Source organism: Papaver somniferum, chromosome 10, assembly GCF_003573695.1.
Source record: "Papaver somniferum cultivar HN1 chromosome 10, ASM357369v1, whole genome shotgun sequence".
Lineage (NCBI taxonomy): Eukaryota > Viridiplantae > Streptophyta > Magnoliopsida > Ranunculales > Papaveraceae > Papaver > Papaver somniferum.
The window spans coordinates 70,113,065-70,130,803 of NC_039367.1; the positions used below are offsets into that span (position 1 = coordinate 70,113,065).

Here is a 17,739-nt window from a genome sequence, read left to right on the forward strand (position 1 = left end):
CCCCCCCCCAAATGTGCTCTCTAGCTCTCAATTTATACACACAAATACACATTACTAAAATATATTCTTCCATAACTCCAAAATCTTCTTCTTTTTAATTAAAAATATCTTCAGGAATTTTTCCTTCTCTTTATTCTCCATATTTCTTTACTAAACTCATATCTTCTTTAATTCGCAGAATAAAATCCAAGATAAAATCTTCCAAGGATATCTCTCTTGTTTAATACAAGATAACTTCCTTTTTCTTCAAATTCTTCCTGTTTATAAGGCAAGAAGATATTCTTATCTTAAAAATAATAAATCCTTTACCGGTGGAACCAAATTTCCCGCAAATATTCTTTTTGAATGTTGAAGATGAAGGGTGTATGTTATCCTTCTGTTGGGGTGCCGATAGTAATTTGGGTGCTGAGAACAAATTTGGGCTGCACATAACCGCGGGTTCCCCTTAGCCAAATCTGAGGTCCGCTTAGCAAATGTCCTCCGGTGGTGCCTTTAGCAGTTTTTCGAGCCGATTCTTCCAAAAACGTTTATTTTCCAAAAATACCTACAAACACACAAAACACCAAAATAAGTACAAAATCGAGGACCAACATAGAGAAAATTGAGGACAATTTAGACACAAAAATGTGTCTATCAAATACCCCCAAACTTATTATTTGCTAGTCCTCGAGCAAATTTATTATAGAAAATAAAGTATACACTTAGCATGTGCAGCAAGCCGTTAAACCGCTAGGTGTCCCTAGCAGCGGAGTGTTGTCTCCGAGGGGTTTACCAGAGGTGTACCCACAAAACCTTTACTCCAGACCCTAGCTATCTACGCAGAACCTTGGAAGGCACTAAAGAATCTCCTTGGTTGGCATACTTATTGACTACAGGAGGAAGTACCCTGATGCGAAATTCCAATTGATGTACACGAGTTTGCACTCAAGCATACTAAAATTCATATAAAGTGACAGAGCTCTACTCAGATAGTTTCTGGACATCATAAACCGGAGTCAACCAATCACATGGATAGATTAAGAAGATGGATGTAGAGAAAAACGTAGATGATGTTGACTAAGTTGAACCTATCCTAATGGACTGAGATACTGGTCTGGACTAATATCAACACACTGGCAAATACAAGGGAACCAGTGGTCGATAATCCTAACTATAGGTCAACTCACTGGCAAATACAAGAGTACCAGTGGTCGACTTTATTGTATTTATTCTGGTTGGTCTGGTGGTCTGGTCTCAATTTTTTTTTTTTTTGTATCTCAGTCACTCTATTTCACCCTAGTAATGGTAAAAAGAAAAAAAGAAGTGATCAGGATTCTTTCGATGTTTCCATCACGAGGATATGGCGAAACTACCATGTTTTCTTTTCTAACACCTGAGCTTTGTGCTTTTATGAATATACCCTCCTAGATGTTTCCATCTAATCATATTGGTTCCTCAACTCCTACAACCAAAATGTTCCCATCCACTTAGATTGGTTAGTGCAATCCTTAATAGGCATAAATTTCTAGGCTCTGGAGTTTATTTATTGCAACTAAAAAGTTTCTCCCATACCCCCAAACTTAAATCTAACATTGTCCTCAATGTTCTAAAGATAAAATTAAAAGCATATGAACAAGGAGAAATTGTTACCATTTGAAGCAAAAGAGTTAAGGAAACATATTACCGTGTTGCATGAGATTGGGTTACCTCCCAAGAAGTGCTAGTTTAAAGTCTTCAGCCAGACTAAGAAAGGATTAGTCACCACGAAGAATCATATAGCAGCATCCGGAATAATTGCGGGTCATCTGAATCAAAAAGTGTTACCCAAAAGAAGAGAAAATCGTAACATACCATGAAGATACCGAACATACCCTTATTTAACTTTAAGACAACAATATCTAGTTGTGGTTCAGGTTTAGGCTCTATAAAAGGGTCTAGATAAAAGGTTTTCATTGGCTGGACTTCCTCAAAGGAAGGATCCTGAAGGTCAGGTTGTAGAGTCTGGAAATACTCAACTAAGAATTTAGAAGCACATAAAAGTAAATTGAATAACTGGGGATCCTCTAAGTCAATAAAATTTGACTTACACAACTGACCATAATGAACGTGGTGGTCTTCCTTAAACAAATGTGTCGACTCTAATCTCTTAAAGTAATTAAGTTTAGTCTCAAAACTCAATAACCGACACATCTGAAATTCAAACGTTCCCACAATTGGAATACAAGTTTTTGGTGGGAAACAAAATCAATCTGGGTATCATAGCCTGGGTAAACCACATCAACCAGAGGATGGGTTTCTAACAACTGAACTTCTTCCTGGACATTATTAGGTTCGGGAGAGCTAGTATGAAGGTAATCTGGCACAATGGATGAGGCACATATATCAAGTCCCAAGTGAGGGATCTCCGTAAGAGCTAAAGGTAAGGCACAAGGAGAATGATAATCACCCACAAACTTAGAGTTTTGGGTGTCTCTAGATAGACTAGCTACAATTTCCCTAATTTCTAGATCATCGGAATCCTGAAAATGGTCAATTGCTTCGTGTAGATTATATTCAGGTGATGCATCCTCACTCATATTTAAAAGCTCTACGAGTTCATCTTCTTCGTCTAAGACTAATGTTTCTAAATTTCTAGACTCTAAAACAATATTCTCATAATAAACTCGTTTCTCTAAACTATCGTTGGCTTCGTAATCATAAGAAAATACTACATCGTCCAAAACGGGAGTATCTCTAGTCAAATCCTCGTCCTTTTGAATATGTGAATAATTATTAAAATTATTTAGATTTGAACAAGAAACATTATCATTATTAAGTTCAATTGGAGTAACAAATTCATGATCACTATACCTATTTATTTCAAATTCTTCGTCAACACTATCCTCATCATAATCATTATAATAACATGAAAATGGTTGGACCTCATCTAAAGAAGTAAGCAATACTTTTGTTCGTCTCTAACTAAAGTCTACGTGTCGACTCAACTATCCTCTCAAGGGTCTCCTCTAAAGAAAGTTCCCTTAGTGTTGGATCTAAGTTTTGAGTTAATCTATTGAGGATATCTTCTAAAGATTCAGTCGTTGTTGTAGTCCTTTCATCCATAACTACGTTATTCACCTCAGCTAACTTACATGTCAATTCAGCTAACTTTCGTGTCGACTCAGCTAAACTCCTGAGAGACTCTTCTAGAGAAGGAATAGGAACTGAAGGATCATAAAAAGGACTACTTTTCAAAAGTTTGATTGTATCCTCTAAATACGAAGAACTAGTATTATAATCTTCTTGATCGTAAGACTGATGCGCATGCGGATAGTAATTGGGCTCACCATGGTATGACCCAAAATCTTGAAAAGGTTGGTGTGCCCAACCACTATTCACACTATGATCATAAAAAGAGTAATGTCCATGTCGCTCGGTTGGATAATCATTGTATTGGCTATACCAGTTCGACATCCTAACTGCAAGGGGTTTCTAAACAAGCACAAAGAAGGCTGACTCGACCACAACAAGCCTATTTTATCTAGCAAACAAAAAGCATGATGGCTCCACTTAGATTGTTTCTAGACCAACTTCTAATCCTTCGAAAGGGAATTCGTTACAATTTAAGCAAACCCCTCTAGAATCAATCCGAGTCAAAGTAAGTTGAATAGAGGCGAGGGAAGCTGCGTGGAGCTTTGATACCCAAGGCCTCACCGCATTACAAGGCGGCGCAGTCACGCATTCAACTCACAGTAACCATCATGAACTTCGAAGTATGCTTAAAAGAGTAACCAATATTTTTCGAATGACTTTCCTATTAAGCTCGTTACCCTATCGGTCTCGTTCTAGTCAAAATTTTAGGCTTAGGTTCGCGTTTGGTTTCGTTTTCCTAAGGAGGGAAAGAAGAGAACGGAGATGAAATCTGAACCCTTATCTTGTATGGCCAGTCCTTTCCCTTTACTAGGAAAATAAAACAGCCGTATTCGATTCCTCAACATATATGTATACAAAATCATCCAGTAAACCCGCTGACAGGAGATTCGCGGGTGTTTAGAATTCTTACCTCCCGTTCCAGACGGGGGATGAACCGTTGAAGTCGACTCGGGCCACAACTCCTATGTCATGTACGAACCCGAGGGGCCGAGGTGATATCGTAATCGCCGTCCTTCTCTGCAAACAGTTTAATATTTAATACTACCCTTCCGTAGGGTTTAAAAAAAAAAAGAATGTCCAAAGTCCAAGTCCAAAGTCCAAAAAAAATAAAGTGCAAAAAAAAAGGAAAGTCTAAAAAAAAATATCTAAAAAAAATAAAAATGTCTCTCTTTGTTTTTCTCTATTTTTTTATTAAATAAAAAAAATCTTCTTCTTTCGCTCTTTTTGCTTTGCCTTTTACTCCAAGTCTTTAAGTATTCACCAAAAGCTTTGGCAAAATATTCTTTCGCTCCAATTCCAAATTCTGTAAGGAAAAGACAAAAACCCAAAAACGTAAAGAAAAACAAATAAAATAAAACAAATAAAAACCTAAAAAATCTAAAAATTCTAGCCTAAAGACAAGTCTGCGTCGGCGACGCCAAAAATTGATGGTTATTTTCAATGATGTTGTAGTAAAAGGTTCGTTGAGACTTGTGAAGGAAGATTTTTTTAGACTTAATTTTCATAAATAAAAATAACAAACTCAATTAAAAAGTGTTGTAAAAATTATGGAGAGACCGGGGCTAGGATTCCACCATTGGTCGATATTAGTGATTTAATAAAACAATAATTATGCAACTCAACATTCAAATTGATTCTAATAGTATTGCCTAGACATGTAGATTTTCAAAAGAATAGATGTTAATCCAAGCATAGAATATCAAAACCCTAAAGCAAGCATATTCTATCAAGAGAAAATACACCTAACTAATTAAAATCATATAATCAAGTTTTAATTCAAAGAAAAAATCATAATACAGTTGTTATAATTAATTAAAAATAGAAATGTATCACTTTTACCGAAACAACGGCTTCCTCCATAGCCCCAAGGATTGGGGTCTAGCTCCGCATATTGGAAACACACTCAGAATAATTTTTCATTGCTCAAAAGTGTTTACAAGTGATGAAATGGGAGAAAATAATGATTAAACCGGGTTTGCTCTAAACGATCCCCAAACTCTCACCCCCTCCCCCAACGAAATGTGCTCTCTAGCTCTCTATTTATACACAGAAATATACATTACTCAAATATATTCTTCCATAACTCCAAAATCTTCTTCTTTTTAATTAAAAATATCTTCAGGAATTTTTCCTTCTCTTTATTCTCCATATTTCTTTACTAAACTCATATCTTCTTTAATTCGCAAAATAAAATCCAAGATAAAATCTTCCTAGGATATCTCTCTTGTTTAATACAAGATAACTTTCTTTTTCTTCAAATTCTTCCTGTTTATAAGGCAAGAAGATATTCTTATCTTAAAGATAATAAATCCTTTACCAGTGGAACCAAATTTCCCGCAAATATTCTTTTTGAATGTTGAAGATGAAGGGTGTCTCTTATCCTTCTGTTGGGGTGCCGATAGTAATTTGGGTGCTGAGAACAAATTTGGGCTGCACATAACCGCGGGTTCCCCTTAGCCAAATCTAAGGTCCGCTTAGCAAATGTCCTCCGGGGGTGCCTTTAGCATTTTTTTGAGCCGATTCTTCCAAAAACGTTTATTTTCCAAAAATACCTACAAACACACAAAACACCAAAATAAGTACAAAATCGAGTACCAACATAGAGAAAATTGAGGACAATTTAGACACAAAAATGTGTCTATCACCTAGTCCATATTGAACACCACACTGTATTAAGCCGCTACAAACACTAGCCTACTACAAACTAACTTCGGTCTGGACTGTAGTTGAATCCCAATCAATCTCACACTGATTCAAGGTACAGTTGCGCACCTTACGTCTCTGACCCCAGCAGGATACTACACACTTGATTCCCTTAGCTGATCTCACCCACAACTAAGAGTTGCTACGACCCAAAGTCGAAGACTTTAATAAACAAATCTGTATCATACAGAAAAGTCTACAGGAATAGATAAATTTGTCTCCCACATATAAACCTACAAGTTTTGTTCCGTCTTTTCATAAATCAAGGTGAACAAGAACCAATTGATAACCCAGAATTATATTCCCGAAGAACAGCCTAGTATAATCAATCACCTCACAATAATCTTAATCGACGCGGCGAAAGAAGATATTGTGGAATCACAAACGATGAGACGAAGATGTTTGTGATTACTTTTCTATCTTGCCTATCGGAGATATAGATCTCAAGCCAATCGTTACGATTGTACTCAAAACGATAGAAGATGCAAGATCAGATCACACAACTACGAGAAAGTAGTATCGGTCTGCCTTCACAATCCCAATGAAGTCTTTAAGTCGTTAACCTGGTTTTTAAGAAGAAACCAAAGGTTAAAGGAGAATCGACTCTAGCTAATACAACTAGTATCACACAGGAGGTGTGGGGATTAGGTTTCCCAGTTGCTAGAGTTCTCCCTTATACAGTCTTTCAAATCATGGTTTGCAATCAATGTTAGCTTTGTAACAAAGCATCCAATATTCACCGTTAGATGAAAACATAATTAGATTCAAGCTAATATCTTTCAACCGTTAGATCGAAAACTTAGCTTGTTAGAAACAAATGAAATGTACTATTTTGGGTTTATGTAACCGTACCCAAACATGAACATTTATTGGTTCAACAATAGTTAACCAAATGGTTAGCCATATGAGCACTTTCATATCAACCATATTCTTCTTCACCATAACTAGTTCAAATTACTCAAATGAACTAGTTAGAGAGTTGTTCAATTGTAAGGAAATCTTATGTAACTACACAAGACATAATCAAAGCAAAAACGATTTAATTCACTCGAATTGGTTCATGAACTATATAGCCAAGGTTTGAATTTAGCATTCCTTAGTTAATATAAATAAGTTCACAAACAATCGTCTTTAGATATAACCAGCTTAAGTTCGCAGACTTAGTTCGCGGACTTAAGTTCTCGGAAGGAGTTCTCAAACTCCATCAGCTTTTCTCGGGTCGAGAACTTCCGCCAGTTCGCGGGCTGGGTTCGCGGACTGAGTTCACGGCTCTTGTTCCGGTTCTCTTGATCAACAAAGTTCGCAAACTTCGGTTCAAGGAATAAGGACTTATACATATATGTTTTGCCACACAATGCTTATATCCAACATTGGTTATATAATCTAAACTCTCATTTCAATCATTGAAACATTCTTAGAGGACGTTGATATTCTATAGTTGTTATTCACAAACTATTTTTCGTCAAAGTAGGCAATTTTCAAAGTGATTGAAACGTATCATGACTTTCGTCACTAGGTAAAGATGAACTTGGACAAAGCAAAAGCTTACCAACACATATTTCGAGAAATAGATAGGCGAGATAAACTCGGCTCGAAATAGCAAATGTGTATAATAAAAGTCTATATAGCAAAACGACTTTTGTCTCAAGATAGGAGATAGAGTAGATAGACTTTTGAGGGATAGATAAGTTCAAGTCTCCACATACCTTTTAGTCGATGAAGTTCCACCAGTTCCTTTAGTAGTCCTTCGTCTTGTATGATGATTTCCATGGAGTTCTTGAGCTATAATAGACTAGAAATCAATACTTATAGTTTTGATCACTAAAATTGACAAACACGCTTGAGATAGCAATGCATGCGAGTTCAACCGAGCAATGCTCTAACAAATAAGATTATATCGCTATCAGAGGAAGAACGGTATCAAAAGTCTTCACTTAGGTTAAAGCAACTCTTAGGTTGTAAAGGATATCATCTAATTAATTGTGTAGATCCTTGTGAGGTTCCTGGGACGTAAGGAGCACAACTGCAACTGAATTTCTTGAAGGTTTAATTTGGTTTTGGTCTCAACTATATTCCAGTGCGAAGTATGATAGTAAGCTAGTGTCTGTAGCGGCTTAATACATCTTGGTGTTCATAGCTAGACGAGGTCCCGAGGTTTTTCTGCATGTGAAGTTTTCCTCGTTAATAAAATTTTGGTGCAATGTGTTTTTTCCTTTTTCACATTATATTGTATTATCTTTATAATATGAGTAACACAAGTAGTACGTATTTTAAGTCCTTAATTGTAATCAATAGCGAGACTTGTCCTTGTTGAATTTGTATATTGAAAGATAAATAACAAGTTTCATATTTGGCAGAATTCGGATCCTCTTGATTTGGATACGACTAGATTGATCTTGGATATTGATTTGTGACCATCCAAAAACTCTTCAACACAATCAGGTTCACGACTTTATAAGTACAGATATATTGATTGTGGAAGAAAAAGAGAAAAACTATATATACATATTGTTCAAGGATCCTTAATTAGATCTACTTGCAACCATGCCAGATTTTGTCCATACAGTTTGTTGTATGAAAAAGTTGGTCGCGTACTTGGTACTGTCTCCTTTTCACTATGAATTTGTTGAGGATATCTAAAAACCAATTGCGTGAAATGAGAGATAATGGGTGGGATAATTTTATGCATGGTATTTCTACATTTTGTGCTGAAAATGATATATGAGTCGCTGAAAAGATGTCTTCATATGTACTAATTGGAAGAAGTATACATGTAATGTGCAAGAAGAAATAAATCTACATCATTTGCAAGTTGATTTCTTAATGACCAGTTTTATGAAGTGAATATTGAGTTACTTCTTTGTATGTGACATTTAAGTTCAATCTATAAGTTTTCATCTTCCAACAAAGGTGCGCTATTTTGTCTTGCTAAACTATATCCAACTAATTTCTCCCAAATTGGTCTTATGCTTCTTGATCAACAACTAGACACATTTCTTGTTGATGTGATTTCTAGTAATGATTTTATTGAATTGAATGGAATTAGTGGACTTTCACAGAAAATGGTTGAGACGAAAAAAAGATAAAGTGTATCCTCATGTCTACTTATTAATTACATTGTCTTTGATACGGTTGTTATAGCTACCGTTAAGAGAGTATTTTCAGCTATGGATATAGTGAAAAATCGTTTGCGAAACCATATTGGTAATGAGTGGTAGAATTATTATTTACTCACATCCATTGCACGAGAAATTTTTCGCAGTATTAGCAATGACAAGTTAATTACACGATTGCAAGGTATGAAAACATGTCGTGGGCGTTGAATACAGTAAGAATTGGGCTTTTTTGGTAAGCATACAACGCATTTTTCGGGTAAGAATTATATTACAATCTATTATGTGCGATTGAAAAAAAAATTGACTAGATTTTTTTGTTATGTATTATTTTGTTTACTCCCCGATTTCGTAGTTGGGCTGTAAGGCATATTCATATGCACATGCCAAAATCTGATATCTGGCATATATGCATCCAATATGGATATGCCAAACTGCCAAACTTGTATACCTATATGTCAGAAATAACATATAGGCATACGCAATGGAGTTTCCAGCGTGCGATAGAGAGTCCATCGCTCGATAGTCATAATCACGCTCGCTGGTCATTACAGTGCTAGCGCTAGTCAAGCTGTCGCTCGCCGGTCTGATCATCGCTTATCATATCTTCATCCAACGGCTACCATTTTTTCCCTCTATAAATACCAAATTTCAAACTCATTTCAACTCACAACAGAATTTCTAATCTCTCTAGAATTTCTCAATCTCTCAATCTTCTTCTTCAAATCTAAAACAATCACACCTTCTCTACAATTCTTTATTTCTTGTAATATGGATTCACAATCTCAAAGTCAAGGCAAAGACAAAGGTAAAAAAAACCAAAGTCTGTGGTGCAAAATACAACATAATAGAAGATGGTACACAACAACATGGTAACACCATGTGGGAAAGTATATTTTGTAAATATGAAGAACAAACCATGAACATCAATGGTCATGATGCAAAAGGATTGGCAGAACACTTCATTGTAATCAACAAGGAACTAGCCTCTTATGTTGCATTGATAATGCAAGCCAAGAGAGGAGGCAAGGAGAGTGGTCAGGTGGATGTTGATTTTGAAAGACAGGTTCGTACATATTGGCAGCGAAAACATGGTAAACAGTTTGCTTACGAAAGTTGTTATCATATTTTGAAGGTGTTGAACAAATATAATCCAGATTTCTTAGCAACTAATCAACAAGTACCTGAAAAATCACCATATAATTCTTCTCCCTCAACACCAAATTCTTCACCATTTTCACCAGGCCCATCAAATTCTTCACCAGATAATGCAAGAAAATTAAATGGTAACTTAGTTTTTAATAATTATGATGATGGTAAGAGAAAACTTCCAGGGAGGAACAATGCAAGACTGGCTAGAAAATTAGATCAAGAAGGAGGAAGTTCCAGTGGATTTAACATGGTAGAGTTTATGGAACATCAAAAGACCGTCGAGAAGCAAAGAGCAGTTGATAGGAAATTTCAAAACAGGGAGAGTACAAAAAGTCGTCTTTCTCAAGAAAAATTTGGGTTTGACTATGACAAGCATAACATTCTTCAAGCTAACACTTCAATTATAAATGCCCAGCAAAAACATGTATGGCAAATCGAATTTGACAGGATTCAAGCACAGATTGAACAACAAGCTGGATTTACTAACAATGGTGATGATGATGAGGATGGAATCGATGATGAGTTTGATGTAATAGTTCCTCTAGATGATTGATGTATTAATTTAAGTTTTAATTTGAAGTATTGCATTTTAATTTGATATGTTGTTGTTGCATTCTACTTAATATTAGTTTGAAATGAACAGTTGATTAATTTGAAATATTGTTGCTCATTAACTTAAATAAGTCTTTTGCTCATTAACCTAAATTAAAATACATAACTTAATCATTGTCTTCCATGCTCTGTCCAAAGATTCAATTTCAGATCATCTCTTAAATTGTCATACAAATTGCAATTTTGAATGTAATTAGTCATTTGAGCATAATTCCTTGCAGAGACGCCTCTTTTTGGTTGAATCTCCGACCTCAAATATTCATCTTCATAGTTAGTCCATTCCGAATCACGGCGGGTTTCCTGAATTACCATGTTATGAAGAATTATGCAAGTGAGCATAGTCTTCTGCATTTCACGGGGACTCAACCCACGATATGGGCCACAAATGATAGCGAACTTCCTCTTCAAAATTCTAAAAGCGCGTTCCACATCCTTACTCAGTGTCATTTGGGCATCGTTAAAACGCTAGTATGAACGACCCAATGCACCGGCAGGAGGTTGACGGTAGCATTGAACCAAGGTGGACTATTTTGGGTAGATATCATCTGCAAGATAATAGCCATGAGTGTACTGATGGTTGTTGATCAGGAATCGGACTTAGGGACAAATCCCATGTTTCAGATCTTCAAACAGAGGCGTCTTGTGCAAAACATTAATATCATTTTGTGAACCCTTAAGACCAAAATATCCAACAATCATAAGAAGCAGCAGCTTTAAGGATAACTGTTGGTTTTGGATAATGACCATTATATTGACCGACCCAATAAACAGGCATCCTTGACATACACAATGCATACAATCGAGACTACCTAGAATTCCTGGGAATCCCCTTTCCTCATTCTCCCTCAATATTGGTCTAACACCTTCCTCGGTTGGTTTTCGTAAATATGTTGGACCAAAATGATTGATCATTACTTCACAAAACAATGAAAGGTAAGTGAGTGAAGTTTTTTTACCCATATGAAGGTACTCATCGTTCGCATCCGCTGGAGTGCCATAACCCAGAATCCTTAAAGTCGAAGTAACTTTTTGTTCAGGACTATGGCCTCTAATATTGAGTGCGTCAAACTGATAATTAAATTGAGGTTTTACTCGACAAAGCTCTTCAATAATTTTTATCACCAGATGACGAGGCATACGGAATCGACCTTGAATATTTTGATTAGAGTACACACAATTGGGAAGAAAATAATCGTGCATCAGCTTCTGATGGTAAAATTCCCTCCCTCGATACGTATACCTTCTTGTGGCTCTGGAACTCTAGGTATTTGGCCCGTATGTACAAGCATCAAAGTGTCGATTAGTTTATTATCTTCAGCTTCCTCATCATCAAGTTCTTGCAACCTCCTTCGATGCATTTCTTGCTGTAATCTAAACCGATTCACAATAACATTCCTCTCTTCATTGGATCTCGCCATTGATGATTATGAAATTTAAAATGGGAATAGAGACAGAGAAATTGGTAAAATATAGGTAGAAGTAGGTGTGAGTAACTTGGAGAAATACAAGGGCGTGTATATAAGAACCAGTAGGGGAAAATAGTCGTTGCAAAATATCTACTGGTCGATAATCGCTAGAAACTCGGTCGCTCCGTGATTTTCTCATAATGGCGCAATTGGTTTGCCATGCCACCTGGTATGCCAAACATCATTTTTTTGGCATGTGCATAGAAATAGCCTGAGAAGAACTAGATTTCTCGGTATTCAGTCGGTTCAGTTACTTTATTTTCAGTCGGTCCAGTTGCTTTATTTTCAGTCGGTCCAGTTACATGCAGCACTTCCGCTTTATTTTCAATCGGTTCAGTTGCTTTATTTGCCTACTTTATTTTCAGAAGATAGCTTTTTTTGTAGCAGGCTAGCAGCCATGTCTTGCTTTCCCTAGAATGTTCCATGCATCATTGTATATATCGCCCTTATCAGATAGTTGCATTTACCATGCACACGTCCTCATCGCCCTTACAAGATAGTTCCAGTTCCCATGAATCGTCTTTATCTCTAGATTACCACATCTGTACTTGTGTCAATAGCTTTATGTGTTACTTGTATCTCAATGACAACACCAACTAAATAGTCACGGACTCTGTAACCTCAGAGAACCCCGAATGTTTCCACTGTTTTCCAGTAGAAATTAATTATATTAACCCGATTTTCCTTTATCTGTATACAGTTACAACTTCCAAGAGGCACCTGATAATAAAATAAAAACAAAATCACATTTCAAGTCTCAGTTTTTCTTTCAACTTTTTCTCAAAATTTTCTCTATAAATTGGTCTTCAAGTAAGAGCACTACACAGTGAACCATATCATCGACAGGAAGCTAAGTTTAGCAAGAGAGAAAGATGACTAAGGGAAGTAAGACAAGCGATTTGGCATTAAGCTTTGCAATGGCAGTAGTGGTATTGATGATTGGAATAGGAGTCAAGGGAGTAACAATATGCAACATGGATTCAAGTCAGCTAGCTGAATGTTTACCAGCAATCAGTTCGGGACAGGCATCACCTCCACCACCAACACCAGGGTGTTGTGATGTTATGAAACTTGCAGACATGCATTGCCTTTGTACTTACAAAGTAATACTTCCTGCTTTTGGCGTTGATCCGGAACTTGCAATGGGTGTACCCAAAAAATGCAATCTAACTGCACCACCTGAATGCAATGGTACATATACGTAAATCCTAGTTAGTTAAAGTAAACACTGATGATTTGTTTCTAATCGTTTGTTTATCTTCTTATTTCTTTTTTTGCAGGTGCATGAGGTTACATCCAGTTTGATTTCTACTCCTGGTAGAAAAAGCTAGCTTTATAAGTTTATATATCCCTTTCCCACTTGTATCCCGGTCTTGCAAATCTATTTAGTAGGATTGAAGCAGTGGCTATTTCGTACTTTAGTTTTTGTTTTTTTGTTGCCTATTTCCTACTTCTCCCCCTTTTCTCATGATGTATTCGGCGGAAGAATGTGCTCTTAATCTTGATTAGTAATTCCTGCTAATATATCTTATGTGTGTGTTTTTATCAGTTTCAAATTTATGTTTGGCTAGATGCATGCATGCAGCGTATCATTAGAAATCTAGAATGCGTGATTAACCATCATTTTCTTTTTCATCAAATAAAATGTCTATTGGGAAAATTAGGCTAAGTCCAAACCCATGGATAACCCATAATATGAGGCCCTTAATTAAAAAAAGTTTAAATCTAGGCCCCGAATTATTAAAAGACATTCATAACCTTACATATATTGGCAAGCCCCCAATTAAATAAAATTTAAAACTAAGCCCAAAATTATTAAAAATACGTTACAATAATTTCTTAGCATGTGTAACTAGAAGTTACACACGCAGCTGTCTAGTGTAATTGAGAGTTACATATGCATCTATCTAGTGTAATTGAGAGTTACACATGCATCTGATATTGAGAGTTACATATACATCTATCTAGTGTAATTGAGAGTTACACATGCATCTGATTTGTGTATTCAGCGTCAACTCCAATTCTAGCGAGACCATTACCACGTTTAAGCAATTAGCTTTTATGAAGTTTAAATCTTTGCCTTTCCTTCTTGTCTTCTTCACTCCAAAATGCTTGCATATCTGCAACGAAATAAACATCCATGGATTAGGTTGGATGAACAAAAAGCAAAAAAAAATAATATTATACAACAATTGCAAGGCAAAATTATAGAACAAAGATCACAGAAAAGACACATGATAACCTATCTTAGCATGTGTAACTCCCTACACATGCATCTGTCATGTGTAATTGACAGTTACACATGCATATGACTTGGATACCTAGCATGTGGAATTTTTTGGTTGCAAGTTTGTTCATTTTAGCATGTGTAACTAGGAGTTACACACGCATCTGTGTAGTGTAAAGAGGAGTTACACATGCATATATCATGTGTAACTGAGAGTTACAGATGCACCTGACATGTGTAACTGAGAGTTACACATTCATATAAAATACACATTTTCAACTATAAAAGAGCTAAGAATCATCACTTCTCACCTCGTTATTCAAGAGTCTCACTGACACCAGCAATCACCTTAAATCCTTGAGAAAGTGCATATGCAACTTTCTTTCTAAAGAACTATATAACCGTATTTCAAAAGCATCCAATCAATGTTACGGAACTATATAAAAATTAAGAAAAAACAAAGGAAAAGATGTTGTGCCACAATAATTGTACATAAAAATAGCAGTTAAGCTTCTGTGCAAAAAATAAAATAAAATTAATTACCTCATTTGATTCATTTAGCAAAGCACTTCTTTCAAAGAGGTTGAGAATAACCCAGGGGATGTTTAAACTGGAAAGCATCTCAATACTGCATAAACAAGGGACGCGATTTTTATTTATTCATACATGCCTGAGTAGTATTCTAGTATCATACCAGAACATAGAAAACATGAATGCATGATATGAGAAGATTAACTACTGTAAATAGGAGTTACACATGCATTTGAATAGTGTAATTAGGAGTTACAGATGCATTTGAATAATGTAACTGAGAGTTACAGATGCACCTGACTTGTGTAACTGAGAGTTACACATCCATATAATGCAAAGAAATGTCTAATGGCTTACACCTAAACTCGTAAGAAATGTCTAGTGCAACAAAATTTGTTCAGAAAATCAAGTTCAATAAAGATAAAAAGTGAAGGTGCAAAACCATACATGTGAGGGATGTATTTGAGGCATCCCCAAGTCTCCTTGCCTCCCATAGAAAATACAATTACATAGAATTTTGATCCTAGACCCAACTGGTCAGCAAGTTCTTCCACATCTAAAGCAGTACTCTTATCTGTAGGTTTCGATTCGGATCAGTTTCTCCATACCTAGCTCTATAAAATTAGCATGTGTAACTGGCGGTTACACATCTAATTAGCATGTGTAACTGGCGGTTACACATCTAATTAGCATGTGTAACTAGTAGTTACAGTTCTAATTAGCATGTGTAACTAGCAGCTACACATTCATATAACTTGCGTACTTGTAAAGTATGAAGGCATCATACTTCAAAAGCTAATAGTCCATACCAATGCTTAATGTTGTTGATAAATACAATGAACCAATACAGTATACACACATGAACTAGTGCCAAAAGAAAAATGGAAACGAATATTGCTCAATATTTACCTTTCAACATACACACATGAACCGCTGTTGGCCACCACCACTACCTTCTCATCCTCCTCCAAAACCTGTACCTCCACCACCAAAATCACCACAGCTTCGTTTGTAGACCAAGACTGAAGATAAGCAAACTAAAAAACAAACTCAACTGTGAACTTCAGTAAAATTTTAATGTTGCTTATATCCAAGCAAACCAAACGCAGAAAGAGACAAGTAGTGAAAAATGAAATCAAGTCGTGATATCTTCTGAACCTTGTTCCCATGCTTCACAGCTGCCTCAAACACAGACACCTGAAAATTACGAATTCCAAATGATTCATTAACGAATACCACTTCATAATCAGTTCAAGATTTCTATGAATATAAAAAAACGACCACCTACTCCAAAAGCACCGCCACTACTAGAATCTGCTGACACACATACAAACGCATTGTAATCTGCTAGTACAGATACAAAATTCATGTGTCATCAGAAGTTACACATGCATATGGCATGTGTAATCGGAAGTTACATATCCTGGTACCAAGGAAAATGATATGCATAACTATGGACAAATCAAAATGAAAGTACAAACATCCCCAAATCAAGTCGGTGCTATTAAAATCTGCTGACACACATACAAACGCATGTGTAATCTTCTACTACACATACAAAATTCATGTGTAATCAGAAGTTACACATGCATGTGGCATGTGTAATCAGAAGTTACATATCCTGTTAACAAGGAAAATGACAGGTGTAGATGGTGGATTTTCGATAAAGGATAAATTCGTAAACTCATAATTATACGAAACTCTGATTCAGCAATCAGACGTGAGTATCGAGACACGAGTCTCTCATCGAATCCTCAACGGAGAGTACTTTCTCTCAGAGTACATGTAGATATGTAGTCTCATGACTGGACAACGACATATCTCATGAATACTGAATACATTCAGTGATTATTTCTATATAGCATTACGAGATGGACAGCTCCTAGACAGCTTGCTCTGCTAGTATATAGCGATAACATCTTCAGGAACAAACAACGAGTTTATCTGACTATATAAAGGATATGACTTACCGACAAGCTCATATCGGGATAATTAATGCTCCTAGACAGCTTGCTTTGCTAGTATAAATCCACAAAGTTAATTATTCCTAATTAAGATTGATTCTGCCGTGACATTCACTACTGAATTCCCAGAATAATCTATTATTGCTCTTATTCCATGGTCGGATCCACGACTGGTCCCATGGAACGGCAATAACAATTGCTCTTATCCATGGTCGAATCCACGAATGGTCCCCTGGAATGGCAATAACCATTTTTCAGATTCTATGATCGAATCCACGACTTGATCTCATATAATAGCAATAACTATATTATCTCATTACTCTGATTTCATGATCGAATCCACAACTGGTCTCATAAATGGTAATAGACAAATCTTAATTACTTCGATTCGATGGTCGAATCTACGATCCCATGGAATGGTAATGATCACTTCATTATTATGAATTCGTAGTCGAATCCTCGGATGATCCTATGAATTAATAATAAACATATTATTACTTAGTTTTGTGAATTATTCTCCACTGAATTCCACAATTAGTAATCACGACCGGGCGTCTGAGCTACCTCTAAGTAAGCCCCGATTCAAATGGTGAAGGTGTATCCAACGACGATACACTAACAGTCACCGCACGAACGAGTATTTCAAAAATACAACGAAACGATGAACCTATGCAAAATAGAGAAGAAAATAATAAATAATTAAAAATATTGACCAGGGTGCTGGGAGCACGGACACACGACCAACCGACCATGTCGTGGTCAATCCCACGCCAGTTTTATATTTTTAATGCATTTTTATTATTTTTCATGATTTGGTGAAAATTCTCTCATTTTATCAAATTTCCTTCGTCTCGAGGAAA

The 17,739-nt window shown here is 36.1% G+C and overlaps 2 protein-coding genes across 2 annotated transcripts; one reads left to right on the forward strand and one right to left on the reverse strand.

The window, feature by feature from the left end:
* The first annotated feature begins 13,029 nt into the window (after positions 1–13,029).
* Positions 13,030–13,445, forward strand: LOC113315761 (putative lipid-transfer protein DIR1). Its single transcript, XM_026564019.1, has 2 exons — positions 13,030–13,348; positions 13,438–13,445. The coding sequence occupies exons 1-2, from the start codon at positions 13,030–13,032 to the stop codon at positions 13,443–13,445; spliced, it is 327 nt and encodes a 108-aa protein (XP_026419804.1).
* A 1,254-nt stretch (positions 13,446–14,699) lies between these two features.
* On the reverse strand, positions 14,700–16,284 carry LOC113315762 (triosephosphate isomerase, cytosolic-like). Its single transcript, XM_026564020.1, has 5 exons — positions 16,204–16,284; positions 16,074–16,112; positions 15,825–15,952; positions 14,928–15,012; positions 14,700–14,777 (listed from the first exon to the last, which is right to left on the reverse strand). The coding sequence occupies exons 1-5, from the start codon at positions 16,282–16,284 to the stop codon at positions 14,700–14,702; spliced, it is 411 nt and encodes a 136-aa protein (XP_026419805.1).
* Positions 16,285–17,739: the final 1,455 nt, after the last annotated feature.